General features: G+C 32.4%; 1 protein-coding gene across 2 annotated transcripts in view; it reads right to left on the reverse strand.

Annotated features, from left to right (window-relative positions):
* Ssrp (structure specific recognition protein) overlaps positions 1–12835 on the reverse strand; it is a 33552-nt gene extending 20717 nt beyond the window's left edge. The window contains exons 1-5 of one of the 2 annotated variants that reach the window (XM_076513373.1): positions 12705–12798; positions 12360–12448; positions 8653–8838; positions 4072–4177; positions 172–362 (exon numbers count right to left, since the gene is read on the reverse strand). In XM_076513373.1, coding sequence (XP_076369488.1) covers positions 172–362; positions 4072–4177; positions 8653–8838; positions 12360–12410 — 534 coding nt within the window. In that variant the 5' untranslated portion in view covers positions 12411–12448; positions 12705–12798. Of the gene's footprint in view, positions 1–171; positions 363–4071; positions 4178–8652; positions 8839–12359 lie in introns of both variants that reach the window. The other variant, XM_076513372.1, reaches the window with a different exon arrangement.
* Between the last annotated feature and the right edge of the window lie 5455 nt (positions 12836–18290).

An 18290-nucleotide genomic window follows, 5' to 3' on the forward strand; every position in this document is an offset into this window, starting at 1 on the left:
GTACTTAGTAATAAACTGCAGCTTCCAAGACTCTTACGCTTAAATACTTTTCATAAAAAAATTAAGAATTGGTTCCAATAAGTTCTGATATTATTAATGTTATTACTGACCAGAAAGCATTAAATTATCAATTACATAAATTACTAAACCCTTGGGAGGAACAATTCTCACCTGCACAGGGTCTATTTCTGAAGAGTTGTCTGTAGGAATATGAAAACGTAATTCCATCAAAGACACAGCAGCATCATCATTCTGGTGGAACTCAAGAGTCACTTCGTTTTTGGTTGTGGTACAGTGTGACACGTTGCCTAGCGGAATCTCGAAAGCACTGTTTTTGTCAACATCGAAAGATAACACAGACCCTAGAAATAATTCCTTTTTTAACATTATAAAAGTTAAACAACACAAAGGGGGAATCCTCAGAAAGTTTAATTCCTATTTAAAGAATAAAGCATGTGTTATTCAGAAAAATAATTCCAAACACAAACACACACACACCTAAAAGGTCACCCCAAAAAATTATCAAATTTTCAGCTACATGTTTAGTTTTCAGATAATTATTTACATAAAAAATTCCTCATCCATACAGACAGACAGAATATCCTTCAGATAGTTATAACAAGAAAATAATGATTTGTCTCTAACTCTTTCCACATGTGACCACTCAATCTTGTAACAAGTAATTCAGTTTCCATGATATAATGTTTTGTGTATTTTCACAAAATCTGGCAAGCTTTCAGTAAATATTACAAGCTAAGATTATTCATAATGAAGAAGTTTAATTATGTTTCAAATGTAACTCTAGAAAAGTGTGTGACTATGATCTACCCATTGGGAAAGGCCTAATTAACAAAATATGTAAGTACACTTTCCATATTATAAAGTTTAAATATTAACTGAGAAAAATTATACCTCAAGTTTTATACTCCAGTCTACTTTATTTCTGATACTTTAACTTATGAATGTGAAACCTATGTAATTAGAATTATTTTAAACAGGAGACTTATTTTAACTGCTCTATTCTATACATGAAACTATTTGCAAAAATGTCTTGAACGACCTCATTATGTCCAGAGGTGCAGCCCACATACAAGTGTCTTAAGCATGAACTGTACATCTTGTTTCACTGTAAAATGTTAGAATCCTCAAACAAAGTAAATGTCCATACTATAGCTTAACCCTGTTGCTACAGACTCTTGAATCATAACCCAAACTGATCCTTTGTAGTTTCCATAACTTCTAGTACATATTGTGTATCTTCAATTAATTTTATGAGCTTTCACCAATCATTAAGTCACTGTCAGAGAGAAAATATCAGAATTTTTAAGAAATCATTTTCACTAAAACTTTCTTCATTAATGTAACAAGTTAGTTATATTCATGTTAACATTACAAATACTTTCTTTCATTAGAAAAATCTCAAATTTCACTTCCTTAATCTCTAAAATGTCTGAAATAAATTAGTTTTAGTGGAACTTTATATTTAAAATGTTAATATTTTTATTCTAACTTTGTACAAGGCTGATTAATCTCGTCAGCACTGTAAAGGAAAAACAAAGTTTAAATTACTTCTTGCTTTCTAGAATGCCTTCATATTGTAACATGAAACTACACCTGTTTATTCTAGGTATTTTTAAACTTGTAACAGTACACATGTGATTATACTTAAATTTTGTTTCATTACTTTTTTAAATGCGTCTAACATAAAATGTGTATATCACTTGTAGCTCAAATTACCATTACTTTACTCTAATGAATTATATAATGCATGAGCTACTTATGAACATTTTATTATAATTCTTTGTTTTACCCAGCATAACCTTATCTAATCTAAAAAGAATCTAAGTTTGACATTTTAGTTTTTTATAATAAAGAATAAAGATAAAAAACAGTACTTACTTGTGTCTTTCTTAAACACTGTTAACTTAATGACACTTAACCTTATTTTTTATCTGATGGTGCTATTACACTAAACACCTATCTTTAATTAAATTATGCATCAAAGAACATAAAATAATAACATGAAGAGCAAGAAAAAACCCATAACTAACAGTTTTTCCAGCCTTCTAACTATATAACAAGACATTCAACTAATCTCAATGCTGTGCTTCCTGTGGGAATAAATGTTGAACTGGAAGTGAAATAGACAATTCTCTGTACAAAAAACAATGTAATATAATGTTATTAAACATCAGACAGAACTATTGCCAATTCCTGAAAGAGAGAATGTGATAGGTAAGTGTGGCAAGAGGGAGTGTGTTTTTCTATGTTTGTATGTTTCTGTAACACAAAACAAACATTCATAAAAATTATGCTTTGTCTTGGCAATGAAAGAGTTGTAGTAAGTAACTTACAAGTGGATAATACAGATGCAAACAAAAGTGTTAAACAAGTGGATAATATAGATGCAAACAAGTGTTAAACAAGTGGATAATATAGATGCAAACAAAAGTGTTAAACAAGTGGATAATATAGATGCAAACAAAAGTGTTAAACAAGTGGATAATACAGATGCAAACAAAAGTGTTAAACAAGTGGATAATACAGATGCAAACAAAAGTGTTAAACAAGTGGATAATACAGATGCAAACAAAAGTGTTAAACAAGTGGATAATACAGATGCAAACAAAAGTGTTAAACAAGTGGATAATATAGATGCAAACAAAAGTGTTAAACAAGTGGATAATATAGATGCAAACAAAAGTGTCAAACAAGTGGATAATATAGATGCAAACAAAAGTGTCAAACAAGTGGATAATATAGATGCAAACAAAAGTGTCAAACAAGTGGATAATATAGATGCAAACAAAAGTGTTAAACAAGTGGATAATATAGATGCAAACAAAAGTGTTAAACAAGTGGATAATATAGATGCAAACAAAAGTGTTAAACAAGTGGATAATATAGATGCAAACAAAAGTGTTAAACAAGTGGATAATATAGATGCAAACAAAAGTGTTAAACAAGTGGATAATATAGATGCAAACAAAAGTGTTAAACAAGTGGATAATATAGATGCAAACAAAAGTGTTAAACAAGTGGATAATATAAATGTAAACAAAAGTGTTAAACAAGTGGATAATATAGATGCAAACAAAAGTGTTAAACAAGTGGATAATATAGATGCAAACAAAAGTGTTAAACAAGTGGATAATATAGATGCAAACAAGTGTTAAACAAGTGGATAATATAGATGTAAACAAAAGTGTTAAACAAGTTGATAATATTGATGCAAACAAAAGTGTTAAACAAGTGGATAATATAGATGCAAACAAAAGTGTCAAACAAGTGGATAATATTGATGCAAACAAGTGTTAAACAAGTGGATAAGAAAGATGCAAACAAAAGTATTAAACAAGTGGATAATATAGATGCAAACAAAAGTGTTAAACAAGTGGATAATATAGATGCAAACAAAAGTGTTAAACAAGTGGATAATATAGATGCAAACAAGTGTTAAAGAAGTGGATAATATAGATGCAAACAAAAGTGTTAAGCAAGTCGATAATATAGATGCAAACAAAAGTGTCATATAAGTGGATAATATAGATGTAAACAAAAGTGTTAAACAAGTGGATAATATTGATGCAAACAAGTGTTAAACAAGTGGATAATATAGATGCAAACAAAAGTGTTAAACAAGTGGATAATATAGATGCAAACAAAAGTGTTAAACAAGTGGATAATATAGATGCAAACAAAAGTGTTAAGCAAGTCGATAATATAGATGCAAACAAAAGTGTTAAGCAAGTCGATAATATAGATGCAAACAAAAGTGTCAAACAAGTGGATAATATAGATGCAAACAAAAGTGTCATATAAGTGGATAATATAGATGTAAACAAAAGTGTTAAACAAGTGGATAATATAGATGTAAACAAAAGTGTTAAACAAGTAGATAATATTGATGTTAACAAAAGTGTTAAACAAGTGGATAATATAGATGTAAATATTCACTGAATAAAAAACAGCTTTAACTTTAAATAACCTTTTTTTCAGTGATATCTATTAATTTCTGTATTGTCCAATTACCATAGAAAATGGTTTACAGTTATGGTCCTCAGTCCTTACCATTGAATTTTGCTGTTCCCCAGTTCCAACCCTTTAAACACAATTCTTTTGTTTTCATCTCTAGGTCAAAGTTGTGAGAAAAGAATTTTCCAAGCTTGTCATGATCCTGGAAGAAAATACCTCTGTCATTAAATGGTACAAGCCAAAAGCTTTACACACAGATCTCACAATATTTTAAACATTTCTTTATCCAAACAAACTTTAAATATAACTTAGAATATTCCAAACAATCCTTTAAGGATAACATTGTCATTCATACCTGTCAGAAACATCTTGTCAGTGGTACTACACAATGTAAAAAAATGCATGTGTTGGGCTAAGGATTCTTGTAATGTCTACAACTAGGTTGTTACAATTTCAGCAATAGAAGAACAGCATGCATTTCATTTGTTTTTAAAATAATATATATTTGAAATAAGTTAAATGTATGTACAAAAATTCTTTATACAATGGAGATCTCTGTTACATCTCAAACACTATATAGTACATTTATGTCTTATCACAACAGTATCCTTGTACAATTTACCTACACTGTCTCATTAGTTATCACAGTTGTACACCAAACTTACAATAATCACCTGCCTTTTGTCAAATTCCACAATTAGAACACCCTCTGACAATACAAATTATTCACTTTATCTTTGTCAAATTCCACAATTAGAACACCCTCTGACAATACAAATTATTCACTTTATCTTTGTCAAATTCCACAATTAGAACACTCTCTGACAATACAAATTATTCACTTTATCTCTGTCAAATTCCACAATTAGAACACCCTCTGACGATACAAATTATTCACTTTATCTTTGTCAAATTCCACAATTAGAATACCCTCTGACAATACAAATTATTCACTTTATCTTTGTCAAATTCCACAATTAGAACACCCTCTGACAATACAAATTATTCACTTTATCTTTGTCAAATTCCACAATTAGAACACCCTCTGACAATACAAATTATTCACTTTATCTCTGTCAAATTCCACAATTAGAACACCCTCTGACAATACAAATTATTCACTTTATCTCTGTCAAATTCCACAATTAGAACACCCTCTGACAATACAAATTATTCACTTTATCTCTGTCAAATTCCACAATTAGAACACTCTCTGACAATACAAATTATTCACTTTATCTCTGTCAAATTCCACAATTAGAACACCCTCTGACAATACAAATTATTCACTTTATCTCTGTCAAATTCCACAACTAGAACACCCTCTGACAATACAAATTATACACTTTATCTCTGTCAAATTCCACAATTAGAACACCCTCTGACAATACAAATTATTCACTTTATCTCTGTCAAATTCCACAACTAGAACACCCTCTGACAATACAAATTATACACTTTATCTCTGTCAAATTCCACAATTAGAACACCCTCTGACAATACAAATTATTCACTTTATCTCTGTCAAATTCCACAATTAGAACACCCTCTGACAATACAAATTATTCACTTTATCTTTGTCAAATTTCACAATTAGAACACCCTCTGACAATACAAATTATTCACTTTATCTCTGTCAAATTCCACAATTAGAACACCCTCTGACAATACAAATTATTCACTTTATCTCTGTCAAATTCCACAATTAGAACACTCTCTGACAATACAAATTATTCACTTTATCTCTGTCAAATTCCACAATTAGAACACCCTCTGACAATACAAATTATTCACTTTATCTCTGTCAAATTCCACAATTAGAACACCCTCTGACAATACAAATTATTCACTTTATCTCTGTCAAATTCCACAATTAGAACACCCTCTGACAATACAAATTATTCACTTTATCTCTGTCAAATTCCACAATTAGAACACCCTCTGACAATACAAATTATTCACTTTATCTCTGTCAAATTCCACAACTAGAACACCCTCTGACAATACAAATTATACACTTTATCTCTGTCAAATTCCACAATTAGAACACCCTCTGACAATACAAATTATTCACTTTATCTCTGTCAAATTCCACAATTAGAACACCCTCTGACAATACAAATTATTCACTTTATCTTTGTCAAATTCCACAATTAGAACACCCTCTGACAATACAAATTATTCACTATCTCTGTCAAATTCCACAATTAGAATACCCTCTGACAATACAAATTATTCACTTTATCTTTGTCAAATTCCACAATTAGAACACCCTCTAACAATACAAATTATTCACTTTATCTTTGTCAAATTCCACAATTAGAATACCCTCTGACAATACAAATTATTCACTTTATCTTTGTCAAAACCACAATTAGAATACCCTCTGACAATACAAATTATTCACTTTATCTCTGTCAAATTCCACAATTGGAACACCCTCTGACAATACAAATTATTCACTTTATCTCTGTCAAATTCCACAATTAGAACACCCTCTGACAATACAAATTATTCACTTTATCTCTGTCAAATTCCACAATTAGAACACCCTCTGACAATACAAATTATTCACTTTATCTCTGTCAAATTCCACAATTAGAACACCCTCTGACAATACAAATTATTCACTTTATCTCTGTCAAATTCCACAATTAGAACACCCTCTGACAATACAAATTATTCACTTTATCTCTGTCAAATTCCACAATTAGAACGCCCTCTGACAATACAAATTATTCACTTTATCTTTGTCAAAACCACAATTAGAACACCCTCTGACAATACAAATTATTCACTTTATCTCTGTCAAATTCCACAATTAGAACACCCTCTGACAATACAAATTATTCACTTTATCTCTGTCAAATTCCACAATTAGAACACCCTCTGACAATACAAATTATTCACTTTATCTCTGTCAAATTCCACAATTAGAACACCCTCTGACAATACAAATTATTCACTTTATCTCTGTCAAATTCCACAATTAGAACACCCTCTGACAATACAAATTATTCACTTTATCTCTGTCAAATTCCACAATTAGAACACCCTCTGACAATACAAATTATTCACTTTATCTCTGTCAAATTCCACAATTAGAACACCCTCTGACAATATAAATTTTTCACTTTATCTCTGTCAAATTCCACAATTAGAATACCCTCTGACAATACAAATTATTCACTTTATCTCTGTCAAATTCCACAATTAGAACACCCTCTGACAATACAAATTATTCACTTTATCTCTGTCAAATTCCACAATTAGAACACCCTCTGACAATACAAATTATTCACTTTATCTTTGTCAAAACCACAATTAGAATACCCTCTGACAATACAAATCATTCACTTTATCTTTGTCAAATTCCACAATTAGAACACCCTCTGACAATACAAATTATTCACTTTATCTCTGTCAGATTCCACAATTAGAACACCCTAGTTTATCACTTAGGCCTTCTTGAGATCTCCATATGAATGAATTAAACACAAAATAATTAATAATGCTACCTAAACTAAACAGTGTTTCATATCTGGCAGTACCCTAATTCAACTGTGTGTGTACAATTAATCTTACTGGGAAGCAAAATTAACCATTTTTCAAAAGGATCCATTAACTTATGGCTTCTCCACTGAGTATGACTCTTGCAATGTAACACGATTCAAGTTTTGGACTATATGCTTAAATGGAAAGCATTTTTACCATTAAGAAATGAAATGTTTAACATTCAGGGTAATTTACCAATATTATTAACAACAGAAAAACATGTTAATCAAACTATGGTGTAAGACTAATGGTTGGGAAGGAGGACACATTTTTACAATCATTTACACTGTTTACAACAGTTCTTCTTTTAAAAAAAAAACAACTCATTTTCATTACTAAGAATACAGACAGTTTTGAGAAACCATACTCTTTTCCCCCATCAAAGGTGGGTAAATAGACAGTTATACTTTATTACGGAAAACAAAAATTTTGCAAAGAGATTTCTCTGGCAATTCTCTTGTTAATTCTCCTGCTTGTTTTGGAATATTGTAAGTGAATATAGAGTAGCTAACTTAGATGATTCTTACAACTCACTTATTTAATTTAAAAATCAGGGAATTTGAAAAATCACAGATGACAGTGGAAACTTTTCAAACCATATTAATGGATACTGAGAAAATATGGATAATATTAAGCATATTTTCTAAAATTGCATTAAAAAACTGTAAATCAACTCAAAAGTGTATCTCCAATTAATCCAACAAATTAACAATAAGGTATAACAGTTGATTTTTAATCTTTATATCCACCTTAATGTCCTACAGTTGAAAGGATAAATACAACTGTCTGCTTGCAAAGTTATATGAAGCATACAGGAAAATTGTTTAACAGAACTTTAAAAAATAATGTCAATACATGTACAACATTGGATGAAACATGACCTGCTTTCACTTTCAGAAACAAAAAACTAAAAAAGAAAAACAAACTATATTAAATTTCAAGATACTATATTAAAAGCTAATAAAATAAACAATGTATATTTATGTAACACTTAAGATAACAGCTATTAATATACAATGAAGACTAATTGTAAGTTATAACATGATGAGGGTGAAAAACAAAAAAGCTTCCCTTTAATCACCATTCCAAATTCTGTTTGATTTATACTTCCAAACTACTTACTGGTTCACCAAAGCCTCCAAATCTGTAAGCTTGTCCATTTTTCATCATGATACGGATTCCAAATCCTGAAGCTAACCTATGCCAACAAATACTCTCCATTTCAGAACCCTGGACTTGTTCAACTTTTCCAGTTTTACTATTCTTAAAGATAACTCCTTGGTTTGTCATTTTCAAGCGCCCAGGATTCTGGAAAATCGAATAGAAAATAATAGGTTCAAAAAAAAACCTGCACATGTTCCTATTCTCACATCACATTATTCAAGTGGGTTTCCAATCAAATAATGAATTTACCAAAAGAGATTGTCATGTATCTTAGCCTTTCATTACAATATACTTAAGCCAGACTTTGGTGAAATTTTACTTGTCTTTGGTAACATTTGGATTCTTCTAATTGGTATTTGATAGATTTTACAATTTTGAAAAATATGTTGAATTTAATTATTTTTCATGGCTTCGAAATGTGGATGATAATAGCAAAGATACAAATCTGTCTCTGCACAATGTTTCAGATTTACTGGTCACAATTAATAGAGGCAAGCAAGACTGCTGAAAAAGAAATCCTAAGGGGAGGTCGAGGCTACACCAGGCACAATGTGGAAAGCTAGTCTCTAACATCACTTGGAATAAAGAAAAACAGACACCTAGAAGCACGACTTTGAGGCACAGACAGAAAGATGGTTGCACATGAAGAACACTGGAGAAAATGACCCAGTGTCACACACACTAGAAAGGTATTCTCAAGACAGCTGGTATGGGAATTTAAACTATAATTAAAATAAAGTACAGAACAACATTTTGACCTTCTTAAGTCATAAAGAAGATGCTAACCTAAATATGACCTAAGAAGGTCAAAATGTTCTGTACTTTAAAGTTTTAATACCCATACCAGCTGTCTTGAAAATACGTTTTCACTTCAAGCAGGTTTCTCATCATGAATTCCACTAGGAAAGTGTCGTCAATGTTCCAAAAGGAGCAATGGTCCTAAATAAGTAATTTCAGTTTACTACAACATATATAAATTTTTTGTCAAGTTTCATTAGTTTTGTATGCAGGAGAAATCACACAAGGTGAAACACTAAATGTCACATCATTAATGGGTTTTTATTTGTTCACTGCATTGTTTAAGTCATTTACATAAAAACATTCAAGATGACCAACACTACCATATTACTCAACTTCTTTATGTATGAAACACATTAAGTTGTCAAACTGAAACTAATATGCTACAAAACAATTGTTTACAAACAACTTACGAACTGGATCTTCATTTATCAAATACCATGACTACTGACAAACATTTTTCATATATTTCAGCCTATTTTTCAACACACAGTTTCAAGTTCCACAATTAACTTTGGTTTCACTATTGATACAGTGGTTCTAAGTTAATCCACAATTTCAAAATGGGATTCAACACTGGGAACTGACTACAATCTATAAGGTTTTTTTTTTCCTCTATACAGAATACTTAGGGTCATTATCCTGCTAGAATAAAAACTTCTGTCTAATACACTTCCTATCATTGAGTAGCAAATTTCTCGATATTTTCTAACAAACGCTGATGCCTCTAAATACTTCCAGTACACAAGCCTTAGTTTGTTTTGAATTTTGTGCACAGCTACACGAGGGCTATCTGTGCTATGCCTTTCCCAAATTTAGCAGTGCAAGACTAGAAGGAAGGCAGCTAGTTATCACCACCCAACACCAACTCTTGGGCTACTCTTTTATCAACAAATAGTGGGATTGACCTTCACATTATAACACCCCCATGGCTGAAAGAGCAAGCATGTTTGGTGTGATGTGGATTCGATTGGTTGGTTGGTCAGTTTGGTATTTTATGGCACACAGCAGCTAGGTTATCTGCACCAAACATCTGGTAAGAAGTTAAAATTAAAGTAAATTTAGTAAAATTCATAAAAGGAACTTAAGGTAAAACAAAAAGTAAAAAAAACACAAATAGCATAAAACTAATGTTTACATCTAATCTACAACGTTAAGAGAAAAACTACAGTAATACAAGTTTTAAAGGACTTTCTGCGGCATAACTCCCCAGGAAGACTTAACAAGTAAGTACAAAAACCACTATCAGTCACCTGAAGTTGGTCTTTCCAGTCCTGGTTCAGATTTGTGTCATTATAGCCATTTTGAAAAAGTAAAGTAATTAAAGTTTTAAAAAGATTTGCAGCAAAATGTTAATAACTCGCCAGGATGACTAATGGCTAGTTCAAACAGCAGCGCTGGTCACCTGAAGTTGGCCTTTCCAGTCCTGGTTTCGAAGTATTTGATGTTACAGCTATTTTCTAATTTCAAATCAAACTAGTTGGACTGTAATTCTTAAAAGGGAATCACATTAAAAAAAATGTTTAATTTATAAATTAAAAAACTTAAATGGCATTAAAAAGGCCAATAGCCTTTAAAAATCTAAAAATATGTCCAAGGTTGACAGTATAACCATCACCAATAACACTGTTTAAAGCTATGGACAAACCTTGCATCAGAACATGCTTAAAATGGTGCTGTCGTTATGAATTGTAACGATGACAAGAAAGTAAAATGTGATCTGAGTGTTACACAAACTGCACACTTGTGCATCAGTTCCAGATAAAAGAAAATGATGAGATAAAAAACTGTGACCAATGCATAGTTTAGTTAGAACAACTTCCTCTTTCCAATCCTTATGGAAGCAAAATGGCCAAAGTCCAATATAGGGTTCTATTTGGAAAAGCTTATTTTCCCATTGTTCACTCCAAGTCGACTACCAACTGGCACAGCAGTTATAGTGCCAGATGTGATTTTAGCCCTCAATCCTCAGATTACGAGTCAAGTGCCTTAACCACCTGGCCATACTGGGTCCCAGTACATAAGAAAGAAAAACAAGCCCATACCATCATACAATCTCAACTGTTTTCAACACCAGTTTGGATTTGTCCGCTCACAGACTTTGGTTGACAAAACTCATCAGGTTTATTTAATTATTCAATGGAAAACTCTAAACACTTTGTTGTGTATTATTTTTAACAAAATTTTGCATCCTTGTTTTTTCCCATGGACGTTTATCTTAAGGTATAATTAAACTATTTGTTTGCAAACTTGGTAATCTTCTCTAAATTTTTGAACCAAACCTTTTGTAGTACACACAGACTTTGTCAAGTTGCTCAAACAATTATTCTTTCAGATATTTGAGAAATCTTGCTTGGTCTCCTACTCGTGTAGTTTGATACAGTAATTCCATTTCCCATACAATTGTCAATAATAGTCCACACAATGATTTTTCATAAGCCAAGTCTTTATGCTGTTTTTCATTTTAAGTTTAATGTGTCACTTCCAATTTACACTTCAGTACTTGATTATTAAGCACTTACAAAATTATCTTTGGGTGATGGTTTTCATTTATGACAGTAATTAATAACAAATTGGTTTGATATATGTTGACTGCCCAAATACATTTGTCAACATATAAATTTTCCATATTGCGTTTTATAAAACTATGACTCTAGTTTAACAGAAAAATCACAAATATAAATCAATTTATTTTTGACCTTTTTTTGACTATCCAAATGCTTTTGTCTGCAGCTTACTCTATATGAAAAATATTACAGAATCAATATCAAATATTATCTTCTTTTTCTGTTACTTTTAACTTTTTCTAGGCCTAAGTTATATAAAACATCATCTAGGCCTAAGCGTTTTATTATTAAATAGCTTACCATTGCACCCCTGTCTTCTTTGAAAATATCAGGAAATTCCAAAAAATCCATCAAGACCAAATTTCAGACTAATTTTTACCACAGTTCTACTTCAGAAAAAAAAATCGAAAAGTCAAAGATATTGTATAAACTGTAATTATTTAAGGTGTTTATGTACAATGTCACTAACTAACATTATAGTTTATACATATATTTAAAAAAGGGCTACTCAATACGCGCAACACACTAACCGGTAATGCAAGACTTAAAGTAAAAAAAAAAAAGATATGTCGGCTATACTTTCTTTTAAGGTAAAGTGCTCTTTAACGAGTATTTTCCCAATTTTTAATCATTCCAAAAACTCACGTTATAACTATTTCTAATTCAGTATTTACTAATCACTGTAATTTAGCAACACCTTATTTCCCGCGTTACACTACTTCAACCAGCTTCAGTTTTAACTCATTAAACGATTTAGAATCTCTCTTTTTTTTCTGTAGGTAGCGCTATTTATTATTCCAAATCTGTAAAATTAATTATTATTCTGAATTTTGTTTAACGCAAACCGGAGTTTATTATGAAACATTTCTATAATCGTAAATCTATTTGTTCAGGATGTAACTTATTTCGCTCAATAATATGCTATTACTGCTTTGTCAGGAGCTGTTGGTTTCCTACAAGTTAAGCATTAAAAATATTGTTAACGACCTTATTTTTAGGATTGAATAATACTCAGACTTACAAAAATGTGTTTAGTGGTATTTATTACAAGTCTATTTCAAATGAACCCTTAAAATACCTCATATCCCTTGGCATTTTAAATTCATTTTTTAAAACTAATTATACATTTATTTTTTGTTTAAAATGTCTTTAATAATATACGAGTTACAAAGAAAAATACAAACAGAGAAAATACTGCCATTGCAGTTAATCTCAATAAATACATCAGAGATATTCTATGCATTATACATAGATAATGTATGGTTTCATTCACTTTTTAGTCTTTACTAACACTGAAAAGTGGCGGATTTAAGTTTTGTGTGCCGAGGGGTTAGTACTTTTTTGCAGGCCCAACATCCCATGAAATTTTACTTAGCATAAAATTATCAATGGGCTTCCATTAAGAGAATGAGTCCGAGGGCTTAGCTCCTTTTGTCCTCTACCTAAATATGCTATTGGGACTGAGCAAAAGCGTAAAACTAGTTAGTGTAAATTACATTATCTTTCAAGATTTCACAATATTTTCCACTTCGAATAACGTACCTGATATATCATGGTAAAAATGCCTGAAGTTCAGTTTGTGGTGCCATTTTCCCTTAATTTAAATCAGTGTGAACTTATAGGATATCAATAGCTCCTGACGAAGCTTTAATGTCAAAACATTGAGCTAATAAAGTTACATTCGGTAGATATAGGTCGTGATTTTATTCATATATATGGACTTACTGGTGGCCTGGCATGGGACTAGTAATCCGAGGGTCGCGGGTTCGCGTCCGAGTCGCGACAAACATGCTCGCCCTTTCAGCCGTGGGGGCGTTATAAGTTACGGTCAATCCCACTATTCGTTGGTAAAAGAGTAGCCCAAGAGTTGGCGGTGGGTGGTGAGGACTAGCTGCCTTTCCTCTAGTCTTACACTGCTAAATTAGGGACGACTAATACAGATAGCCCTCGAGTAGCTTTGTGCGAAATTCTAAAACAAACATCAAACTGGAATATTTGTTCAAGTTGTTTTCGAGAGCTAAAAAAAATATTTATTTCATATTAAATAAGATTTTTCCTTTTTTTTTTCATTACCAATAACGTTTGATTTTTGAATTTCGAGCAAAGTTATATGTGGGCTATCTGCGCTAGCCGTCCCTAATTTAGCAGTGTAAGACTTAAAGAAAGGTAGCCAGTCATCACCACCCACCGCCAACTCTTGGGCTACTCTTTTACCAACGAATAGTGGGATTGACCGTCACTTATAACGCCCCCACGGCTGAAAGGGCGAGCATGTTTGGTGTGACGGGAATTCGAACCCGCGCCCCTCGGATTACAAGTCGAGCGCCTTACGCGCTTGGCCATGCCAGGCCCCAGTTTGATTTCAAGAGTTATATTTATATAGCCAGATTCAATCCTTTGAGTTTAGTAATAGTTGCATAGTAAGGTACTGGTACAACCGAAAGAGTAATGGTAAAAGTAGACTATGTTTTAGATTTCACATAATTTTACTTTGAACAATTTAACTGATAACTCATAGTAGAAATGTCTGATGTTTAACTTGTGATGTCATTTTCCCGTAAATTAAATCAGAGAAATAATCATAAGGAATTTTCAAAGTTAAGAGATTAACCTTAGATTAATTAATAATATAAATTGCTAAACTGTATACTACTCATAAGTATTATATGCTGAACATGTTCATACACAGTAACCCACAAATTACAATTTTTTTTATTTTGCTCACTTCCAGTAGGATCAACATATTGCTTCAATTTGACTAATTTTATACTTTTCTTGTTGTAAAAAATAACTAAAAATGAATAAACTTACACATTATCGACGTAAAATACATAGAAGATTCCAAACTTAATGACAATAACTGCAATGTTGTTTAATTTTTTCTTAGTAGCTAGTATATTATTACATACTTTGCAATTAAAGAATTAAATGCATAAATATGTATATTTTTGAATGTAGTTAAAATGTCGAAGATTATGAGATACTTTTAGGGTCCATTAAAAGTATCCATGTAATAAATATCACTAAACACATTTTTCTAAGCCAGTGTTTGTTTTTGACTTTCGCACCAAGCTACTCGAGGGCTATCTGTGCTAGCCGTCCCTAATTTAGCAGTGTAAAACTAGAGGAAAGACAGCTAGTCATCACCACCCACCGCCAACTCTTGGACTACTCTTTTACCGTCACATTATAACGTCCCCACGGCAGAAAGGGCGAGCATGTTTGGCGCGAATGGGATGCGAACCCGCGACCCTCAGATTACGAGTCGCACGCCTTAACACGCTTGGCCATGCCGCCCCTAAAATTATAACGTCCCCACGGCTGAAAGGGCGAAATGTTTGGTGCGACCGGGATTCGAATCCGCGACCCTCAGATTACGAGTCGAACGCCTTAACACGCTTGGCCATGCCGGGCCACCTAAGCCACTGTATTACTCACTTCTGAAATAGAAATAAATAAAAACACTATAAACCGGGCCCTTTCGAAAGCTGGACCTTTCTTCCTCAAGGTCAAACTAGAAATGGTTGTGTAATCGAATGAGTATCCTATTTGAAGGACGTTTAGTGACATCATAAATGTCGTCTGGTTTTACAGGATGAAAATATAGCGTTGTGAGCAATATTTTTAATGTTGTAACTTAATGGTTAGATGGCGTAGAACACTTAAAAAATTCGAAGAATATAACGTCAAGTTTTATTTAATATATTCGAATGTTGCTTATAAATATAAGTTGCTAAGCAAGTTAGAAAGTTTAAATTGATTTCAAAATAAAGAGTGAACAGCTATCACGATTACTTTGTACTAACTGGTTAATGTCATTTTAAACGTAGGCCTACAACAACCTACAGAAGTGTTCAAGTTTGTAGAAACGTTAAAGGAGGAAATTAAATAATTTATTATTCTTGTGTTGACTGGACATTAAATGACTTTCGTTAGATAATTTAACCTGCTAGCAGAATATCTTTGTTAAAACAATATACTTGGCATTAAATTATGCAAGAACAAGTTGAATGAACATAATTTTGGTAGTATATAAAAATATCGATCATTTACGTTGTTGGTTATGGTTAAATGATAGTGGAGTTTTATCATTAGTCAAGGTCAGACTATCCTCCTTTCATATATGGAGTAATATCGCAACATTTCGTCATTACACAGACAAGGATTGTGTGTACTGTTACAGGCTATGCTTCTTTTTATTCGGTATAGGTATATTAGATATTTAGTAGTTATATGAAGTTTTGACACCACGTGACGTGCCTGTTGCGCAGTATGTTATTTTATGAAAGATTAGGCAACAACTTACTTGAGTAATCTAAATACATGTCTTATGGTGTGGCATATAAGAATACCATGCAAATTGAACCTTTCCATTTTAGCATACTATTGTTTTCTGAATTAATCAGTTATTATATGTTTATGCGGTTTTTGCCTAACACATAGTCTACAAAGTTATTAAGTTGATTTATTAGTTGTATTTGTCTTTATTCCTTTGTCATCATATAAAGTTAACTCTTGTTGTACCCATCGGCTCTTATGGTTGTAATGCTGTGCATTGTGAAGGATGTCAATAGCCCAGTGTCAGTGGCGACGCCAAGGGGGGAGGGCTTGGGGAGGCGTGAGCCCCCCCAATGAGCCAAAGACCCCAGCCCCAAAATATTGTTACCTACATATATTCATAAAATATGGAAAACACAATTATCGTTGTTGCTTAACAATTAACATCAAAAGAGACAGATCTGTAGAACTCAACGTCTTCATTAAGACGGAAGTATGTGTCATGCGTTTCATAGCAACGTACTGAATGTACTGAAATTCATGTGCTGTATTGCCGCTCCCTGTGTAATGCCATTCTATCTTGAGCTTTGACGAAGATTAGACAACCACGTTGATTTCAAGTTACAACAGATCATCAGGGATCTTACTTGATAAACCAAAGGTTCCACAGGTATTTACCCATTAATATCATTTATCTTTTATTGAAAAGTAAAGCATGCATGCATAAGTGTATTGTGTATAGGTCAAAACTATGAAGCATTTAGCTGGTGTTGTGTCCTCTGTGAGATCATTTTGCATTGTGTATTAACCATCCAAAATTGTACTGATGATTGTGGCATACACTTAAAATTGTGACTTACAATCCAATTAATGTTATACTTATGATTAGATAATAACCTTACATGTTAACTGACCAAATAATATTTCTAAACAATTCTAGAATGAATTTTAAAATTGTCATTGGGCTATTTAGAAGTGCCCAATTTAATGTAATGTAGTAGTTACATTATTGTAACAGGTCACACTTATGATAATAAGAACAATATCACAATCACAGTTTGGCCTGTATGAATAATGTGAATTAATGAAGAAACCAGCCTTTCTGTGATGGTTAACTCCAATTTAGACATTTTGTTTTGGTGCTACTATGATCATTCAATGTCCAGGCCGCGGGTTTGCTTTGTTCAAGCGCGCGGTTCCCTCCTCACATGCCTTAAGCGTATGATCACAGAGCCACTGACCATGGTGTATACTATCCGTATGGCTCAGCCCAATCGAAATTCAGATGCCAGCCGCACGCTACCCCCCGCTCACTCTCATTAGCTGTCCACAGTTTCACAACACGCCCTATCAAAGCTGTGTTTGTGTTCCCTAATTAGCCCTGTAATTTTACATTATTACTACCCTCTAATTAAGTACTTGTGCTGTATGGTTAAAGATAAACACTTTCTCTAACAGTATTTCACGGATATGTTCTGGATTTTCATGTACTATTAATATAATTTGGTGATTTCAATGCCGCAGAGCAGTTGTTCGTAATGTTGAACTATGTTTAGTTGTTATTTGTTCTTTATTCATGAAATGACCCAATAGTATGTACGTTATATATTTTTCCTTAGATTTCGATGTTTAAAATGAATATTCTTTGTAAGCCATAATGCCAATATAAGGAGAGAAATTCCCATTCGTTTCATATAAACACAACTTGGAAGTAAAAAGTGGTACTAGCAGTCAGCCGGCTCGGAGGTCACTTTGACGTTTGCGCGCTCTGTATAAAAGGGAGTTATGTTTGTTTACACAGCTCTCGCTCTCTCTGGTACTCGGCCTCACACTGGAACACACACTCAGTTTGGATTAATAAAAGGAAATCAAAATCAGCAACACCAACACACAAGGCAAGAGTCAGACATCACCCACCAAAACAAACTGGTTATACTACACATAGGGTTGATT

Source organism: Tachypleus tridentatus, chromosome 7 (genome assembly GCF_004210375.1).
Source record: "Tachypleus tridentatus isolate NWPU-2018 chromosome 7, ASM421037v1, whole genome shotgun sequence".
Lineage (NCBI taxonomy): Eukaryota > Metazoa > Arthropoda > Merostomata > Xiphosura > Limulidae > Tachypleus > Tachypleus tridentatus.